General features: G+C 35.4%; 1 protein-coding gene across 1 annotated transcript in view; it reads left to right on the top strand.

The window, feature by feature from the left end:
• Nucleotides 1-7,746, top strand: part of LOC111390698 (E3 ubiquitin-protein ligase RLIM-like) — an 8,831-nt gene extending 1,085 nt beyond the window's left edge. The window contains exons 2-7 of the mRNA XM_023015778.1: nucleotides 1,048-2,046; nucleotides 2,346-2,519; nucleotides 5,282-5,424; nucleotides 6,445-6,555; nucleotides 6,651-6,731; nucleotides 7,391-7,746. Coding sequence (XP_022871546.1) covers nucleotides 1,048-2,046; nucleotides 2,346-2,519; nucleotides 5,282-5,424; nucleotides 6,445-6,555; nucleotides 6,651-6,731; nucleotide 7,391 — 1,509 coding nt within the window. The 3' untranslated portion in view covers nucleotides 7,392-7,746. The remainder of the gene's footprint in view (nucleotides 1-1,047; nucleotides 2,047-2,345; nucleotides 2,520-5,281; nucleotides 5,425-6,444; nucleotides 6,556-6,650; nucleotides 6,732-7,390) is intronic.
• Nucleotides 7,747-7,950: the final 204 nt, after the last annotated feature.

Here is a 7,950-nt window from a genome sequence, read left to right as displayed (position 1 = left end):
TACCATGGATTCAATTTTTCTGAAATTTTCTCAATGCGATAATAGGTGCATTTGAATAATGGGTACGTGCATAAAAGTTAATTCTTGAATGTCCAGAGAATAATTTTTTACTTTCACTAGAACGAATTGCAGTCAGATGAATAGTAGGATTTATTTGGTTGATAAAAGGAATAACCCAATAAGTTACTTTTGGATTTTAAATTCAAGTAATGTTTTCAGCAATCCGAATGGAGTACCTATTGGATTAGAAATGAGCTAAATTTGTCAAAGAGTATCTTGATTTATCTCTATTTTAAGAATAAGCTGTGATGGAAATGCAATACTAAGATTTGGACAGGTGCAAGATTTGTGGCTTGTAGCATGTTGAACTATTCCATTCAACTTGAATAATTTTGTTGTGTTTCCATTAACTTTTTGTTGAACAGTGTCTATTGAAGACGGTGCAAGTTGTGAAGGATATATCTTGATGGTTGAATATTGAAATGGAATGTGATTTTCTTAATATCATCTGAATTAGAAAATTCAAAAAATTAGCGATGTTATAATGTTCTTTTTCTTTGACTATTGTACTTTCCTAATAATTTACTGGGAGTTTATATAAGTCAAATTGCACAGATAGCTGGGCAAAGCATCAAAAAATGGAAAAAAATAAAATCTTGTGAAAAAGTAAAATCAGCTAGTCTTGCTCTCTTCTAAGCACACATGACATACTACGAGGAAAATTTAAGGTATGTTTTGAGCCATCTAGCTTGAGCTTTCTATTCTTGTATCATATTTAGACAGCCCTGTGACAAGTGGTATCAAAGCCAAGGGTCAGGCCAAGCCATGGCTAGTGGGAAGAACACATAGGCTAGTGCTGTCAAAGAGCCTTGAGGGAACGGATTCATGATCGTATGCAACAGAGGAAAATAATGTTAAAACTTTATTGACAAGCTCGTCTTCAAATGTTAACAGTGTTGTCTTGTTCTTATATTCTAAACATTTTTGAAGTGATTGGTAAATTAGGCATTAAAGGTTATTCTATGAGTTTTCATTTGTTTTCTGTAGATGGAAGATGATCCTGCTGAATTGCTGGTGAATTCTGCAGAACATTATCATTCAGAAATGTTAAATTTCCCAGGAAAATATGCTGCTTTATCCGTTGGTAGCATAGCCGACCTTGCAAGTAGCAAAAATGAAAATGGGATCCCAACAGGAAGACCCATGATTGCTAATGAGAATCCTGGTCTTGAATGCAGTCCAAGCAATGGTGACACAAGTGATAAAGGAAAATGCTTGTCCAAAAGTGGGGAATTGGTTCCTTCTGATCAATCAATCACCAGCACTAGGACTCACGAAACTGACAGCACTTTGTACATACATCAACCATCTTCTGATTCAGCATTTGCAAATCAAAGGCCAACTATTGATGCCATCAGTGGGACAAACAACGATATGAATGGGATTTCATCTCATCTCGGTGCAGAGCTCACCAATTGTACTATTCCTTCTTCTCTGAGCCTCAATTCTTCATCAGATGATATTTCTGTTGAAAATAATGTCAATGAAGCAATTTATTTTTCTTTCTCTGATTCTGGCTCTGGCTCTGGTTCTGGTTCTGGTTTCAATTCCACTGTTTCGGAGTCACCAATAAATGCTGATTCGCCAAGGGATGATACTCTACAGGAGGTAATTCCTTCAGGTTTAGGAAATCCCATTTCAGAAAGAGAACAAACCAGGCAAGATACAAGTGTACTGCATGTTGACATGCCAAGTGTCTCCTCTGATATTTTAGCTAGTAGTTCTGCTGAAATAGGCAGTCGTGAAGAAAGAATGAATAGTAGAAGACTATTTTGGGATGCTTTCTCAAGACGCAGTTCTAGAAGACATACGGATTCGAGAACCTTTGTTTTTCCGTCTGGTAACTCTGATAATTTAAGATCTCGTGACAGATGGATTCTTGATTTTAGTGGCGATTTATTTAATGATGGAATTGGTGGAGATTCTAGAGCTTATGAAAGCAGGACTCAAGGTATAAATGAACGAAGATGGCATTCGAGATCTGAGGTAACATTTAGATACTCCTCTTTATTTGTTTGAGGTATCGAGGCCTATCATATCAACTGTTGGTTAATGCATATTTTCTTCACATTTGGAGAAAGGCTCTATCTGCTGGTGCACTGTAATTTCATGCTTTATGATGTGAGCTATTAAGATGTAGATTTCATTACCTTGAGGCATGATATCTTATTAATTCTCTTTCACTCTATACATAAGAGCACTGTTTTGATGGGGCAGATAACCATGTTGTAATTTTGTCTAATTTATGATTTTTCCATACTCATTTGGTCAAGTGCTGCATACAGATTTGGGAAAGACTTCGTGGTGGTTTTGATACAACCGAACAAAGAATTGCAGTTTGTCCTAGAGGGATACACACTGATGGCATGTGCTCATGTCAGTCAAGTTTGACATCTGAGGAATCTGGTGCTCGTGCTGGCGTTTCAAGGATTGTCATGCTAGCTGAAGCGTTGTTTGAGGTAATTCATTAGAAGTCAATATTAATCAGCCATATTTTGCTCAGCTTCGATTTTTATTTTTTTTTCTGCTGACAGTTTTGGCTTTTAAAGCTGATTGTTTAACTCTTGATATCTTCTGAAGTTGACCATGTTGGAAGTTTATCTTTTGAAGTTCACCTCTTGATACATTGAACATGCATAGTCCATTTACCATTGTTCTAGATCAAGAATCTATCATATTAATAGAATTCATAATACACATAAAATGTATTTGATATAGAGTGCATAAATTCTTCTATAATGTTATATGAATTAGATGTAGGATTAGAGTGCACATTAAATAGAATGTTCTCTGTACAGGTATAAATAGGATTCTTTGGTTTCTATTCAGAAAAAGGTCGAAGCAACTGTAAGAGAAAGTATGCTGAGTAAAAACTAATTTGTTCAAGAGAATAAACTTTTTCTCATGGAGTGTTTTTGTGAGTGTGCCCATTTGTTTTCTACAAAGTGGCATCAGAGCTTTGATGAAGAGCTTGTTAAAGATACACCAAACAATATGTTGAGCCAGAAACTTCCTAATTTTAGCAAGTTGAATTACAGGTAATGAAGTTAACAAATGAAGGTGTTAGTATGGTTCCCGAGACATACTAGATATCATAGAGATTTTTGAAACAATTTCGGACACTATGTCAGCAAAACATGCCCATATATTTGAAGACTATGCACATGGTAGATTGTAAGATTTTCGACAAACAGTTGGCCGTTCTCAATTTAAAAAAGCAGCAATTTGAGTTGGGAATGAAAGAGAAAGACGATTTATTTGAGGAAGAGTAGAAAACGAAATTAGATCAATTGTAGGCTGCAGCAGAAGGCAACTGAAATGAACCGTATGGAGAAAAAATACTGAGAAAGTGGGAGCAGACATTGGGAAAGCGAACAGACGAGTCTAAGGGGAAAGAACAACATTAAAGCAAAATTTGAAGTTGCAGAGGAAAGAGTGAGCTCCATCGAAAATGAAAGAACTTTGAGAGAAGTTTTTTGCACAAAGGAAATATTACAGATTTTGAGTGATGAGCTTGATAAAAAGAGAGCTGAAATTAATGGAAGGAATTGCGGATTTGTGAAGAAACTAAATGCTAAGAATTAAATGAGAGTAAATAGCATACCTATTTACAAATGGATTTGAAGCATCAGACATAAAGATACAAATATGTGTGAAAATTGTTTTTCAAGAAAGTTGAAGATTTGGAATGGGGTAGTAAGAAATGAGGAAGTTCATCAATCACAAAATGAGAAGAAAAAGGCAAGCTTACAAGAGAATTTCAACAAATAAAAGAACGAAAAGAGATCCATGAAAAAAGTAAACTCTTTGGAAGAAAGAAATTGAGAGACAATAAACTTGCCACTAGGCAGAAAAAAATTGTTGGAGAGGGAAATTGTTTAAAAGAATAAAGCAAGAGAATTCAGTAATACAAGTTACTTGAAATAGGTTGTCCAAAAGGACATGAAAGAAATTAGCTCTAAGACGCTTGGTTGTAAAAGGATACCAGCAGAAGCAAGGATTAGATTATACAAAATTTATTACTGCAGTGAGTTAACGATTACATTGGAGACAGTTGGATTAATTGCTAGATTAGCAGCTGAAAAAGGACATGAAGTTTGAAGTCAGCATTTCTGAATGACTACATAAAGAAATTTATTAAGAGCAACCTACTTAAAAGAAAAGCTTGGTATTTGACAAGTAGTTTAAGGGGCGCGTTGAAACTTAACTTACTGCTGTCGTGAACATTGAACACGATACATTGAACTTTGATGGTAGTCCAAAATATTATTTAGCCCCCGTTTGGCCCCCATTACGTGAAAAATTAATGGGTGGAATAGTATTTTTTTGAAAAATGAGTGGCTGAAAATGAAGGAAAAATTTTCGATTTACGTGTAATATTATTTTATGGAAGATTATGTGGTTGAAAATAGGAGAGAGAAAAATAAAATGTAATGTAAATTAATAGGGCTCAAACAAGTGCTTATTATTAATTTTAGAAGAATGACAGTGAATCTGTTAGCCCAACTCTTGGAAAATACTACAGCCCCAGGCACCTCGATTCATGAATGTACATCAATTATCTCTAAAGTTCGTGTATTCATATATACATGTTAAATGAATTAGATATAGGAACATATATGCACATAAAATAGAATGCTTCCACTAGAAGTATAAGCCTCTGTTTGGTAGATATTTGGGCTTTTTGAGAATAGATTTGCTGGAAAGTGAATTTTTTTTTTCTCCGGAGAATGTGTGATTAAAAAGTAGTGAAAAGTTATGGATGCACGTGCCAAAATTATTTTATAGGGAGAATATGCTTAAAAATGAGTTTGGGAAAAAAATTAGTTTTAAAAATGGGGGCCGAATAGGGCTAAATAGGAGTATTAGGTTTGTGCTAGAAAATAGTGGACCAATTATGAGCAACAATTGCGAGAGAAAGTAAGCTAAAATAAAACTCCATATTCAAGAGAATAAACTTTTGCTCTTAAGAGTGTTTTTTATGAGTGCTTGATTCCTTTTCAGTCCTGTGAATTTTGCAAAGAGAATTTTACAGAATTAAGTTTGTTATCTGATGCTTGTCTTTTTAATATATAAATACTATTTACCTTAATCACAGTAAACATTTATATTTGAGATCTCCAATAAGTCACATGTACTTATGTGTTTTTTCCTGTTATATGCAGTTAACATTCTATTGATTGATATATCCTAAATGGAGAAACTACATTAATATCTACAGGTACTGGATGAAATTCATCGACAACCAATGTCACTTTCCTTGTCTATGGTCTCACTCCCAGCTCCAGAATCGGTGGTTGACTCTTTTCCCTTGAAGACTCACAGAAAGCCAGAAGGATTGGAAAGTGGAGATGAGGATCAGCAGTATGTATTCCCCTGCTTTTTTAATGGGATGTGCTCAAAGTGGTTGGAAGATCCCAAAAAATGGGAAAAACAAGGGGGGGGGGGGGGGGGGGGGGGGGGCGCTAATAATTTGTATTCGTTTGCTTCTTGGAAAGCAAATCTAAGCAGGTTGATGAAGCACCTGTTGGCAAGAAAATTCTATAAAAATGGAGAAAAAATATTGGAGGAGACATAATAAAGGGAGATAGAAAAACTCACGTTCTGTTTACACAATTTGATTTCAAGAGTGCCCACCTCATGACGAGCTTTGCTTATATTAATAATGGAAATATGACAATGTCTCTGAATAAGGAAACAAAATAATGAAAAGAGTACACTTCATCAAACTGTAGAGATACTATTAAGCCCCTGATTGACAACCATTATTTGAAAGTTTTTTTTTTCTACATACTTATTTTTAATCATGCATTCACACAATAAAATATTCTGCATGTAAACCCAAAGTCTTTTCCTACTTTTTAACCACACATTCTCCTAAAAATCACTATTCAAAACATTATTTTTCGAAACTGGGGCTAAATTTTACAGTGAAATATATAGTGAAGTTTGATGACAAAATTCTTTTGAATTCCTTTTTGCTCACATCATTTGCTAATTATGCTACCCTGGGAAAAGGATAGAGAAGAAACCACTCAGGAAACTGTGTTTTAACCTATCTTTTAATGTTATGATAACTGTAGCCAGAAAGGAGCGGATTGCTCATTCAACAGTGACATAAAATCACTAAAACTATGGAATTCATATTGTTATTTTATTTTTTCATATCTTCAATCATATCTTGACACATGTCCTATTTTGACATAGACCGACTACAAAGCAAATATTATCTTTTGTGATATAACTGGTTTACCAGCAAAGTCATTTACTATTTTGTCCCACAGTGTTCCCGTATGTGAATGTCTAGTGGTATTTTTTTGTATTAGCCGGTAGTTCGCCATAGCTTTAATTTTTAACTATTTATGATGAAACCTTGTCTTGCAGGTGTTACATTTGCCTAGCTGAGTATGAGGAGGGAGACAAAATTCGAGTTCTTCCATGTTACCATGAGTATCACATGTCATGTGTTGATAAATGGCTCAAGGAGATTCATGGGTATGTGATATTGCCGCCCTTCATCCTGCATCCCCCACCCCCTAGCCTTCTATCCTTTTCAATATCTAACTGTTAATCATGTACTTGTTCTCCAGTGTGTGCCCACTCTGCCGGGGGGATGTTCATGAAGGCTTCACAGAAGTCTCTGTTTCGAACTCAGAAACCCCTTCTCTATAGTACATTTTTTATATAGCTCTGTATATGAGGTGCTATATGGCCCATGAGTTTGTAGTTCTCCCGGAATATAACATTTGTCTATAATCTTTAAATGAACTTCTGGTTTTTCAATAATGAAATGTTCACTTAGTAGTGAAATCAGTCATCGAATGACTTGTCAGGTCTTGTATTTCTGCAGTCCCTAGAATCAAAAGAAATGTCCCAAATCGGACAAGCTTTTATTTGTTATTTTTTTTGAGCTGTCCATACTTCTGTATATTGTTCTGCAGAATAGTGTTTACATTTGGAAATGTGAATTGAGTTTTAAACACTTGCTTGGCAAGGTGGATTGATGGAAAGCAACAATTGAACTTATTTGAATAGACTTTGAATTGTCTGCATAAATACGTCTGCTCTGATGTTTTATTTGGTAAGTTGGAGTGTACAACATTGGACACAAGAAAAAGAAATAGAAATTTTGTACATTATAGTGTACTGTGTTGTCCAATACTATGTACATCATCTATTCTTCTTGGAGCACAATCTCAGAATTTTGGTCATGGCATATGCAAGAGACATGGCAGGATTCGCTCTGATGGTTTTATCGAACTTTTTACATATTTCAATGTGTGCATGTAGAGCTTCTTCGTGAATAATACCGTGTACTCCAATCTTGTAGGACTCTTCATTTATTGCTTCCAAGCACAGGCCACAAACCCATTTGCCATAAAACTGAGCCCTGGTGCATTGGATGTAGGCTATGGTGCAGTCCTCAGACATGCCACAGCACTCGCATTTGACCTCTCTGTGGATGCAGCAGTTTGAGTTGGAAACCTTAAATCCATATACTTGAATATGCCCCTCTCTTGGTCTTGTCTGTGACTCCTGCCATTTGGAACATGTCCAATGAAAGTCTCCTTGTACTTCTGTTTGGAATCATTGTATGTTCTAATTATGCCTCTCTAAAACTGAACCTGTGAATTTTTGTAGTAGTGTGTGAATATGTAAGTGAACCTGAGAAATCTTTTTTTTTTTTTTTTTCAAAGCCATGGTGTGGTTGATAGTGATGTAGTTTGCTGCTTGTGAATGAAATAGTGGCTTATCTCAAAAGGTTACTAATCGATGCTTACTTTGCACCAGAAAAAGATGTAGTGATTGACCAAAGACTTCAGTATAACATGAGATCATTGTCCATCTACTTCAACCAACCACCCCCCCCCCCCCCCCCCAAAAAAAAAA

The sequence above is a fragment of the Olea europaea genome, unplaced genomic scaffold (assembly GCF_002742605.1).
Source record: "Olea europaea var. sylvestris unplaced genomic scaffold, O_europaea_v1 scaffold707, whole genome shotgun sequence".
Classification (NCBI taxonomy): Eukaryota; Viridiplantae; Streptophyta; class Magnoliopsida; order Lamiales; family Oleaceae; genus Olea; species Olea europaea.
This window is presented reverse-complemented; position numbering and strand designations above follow the sequence as displayed.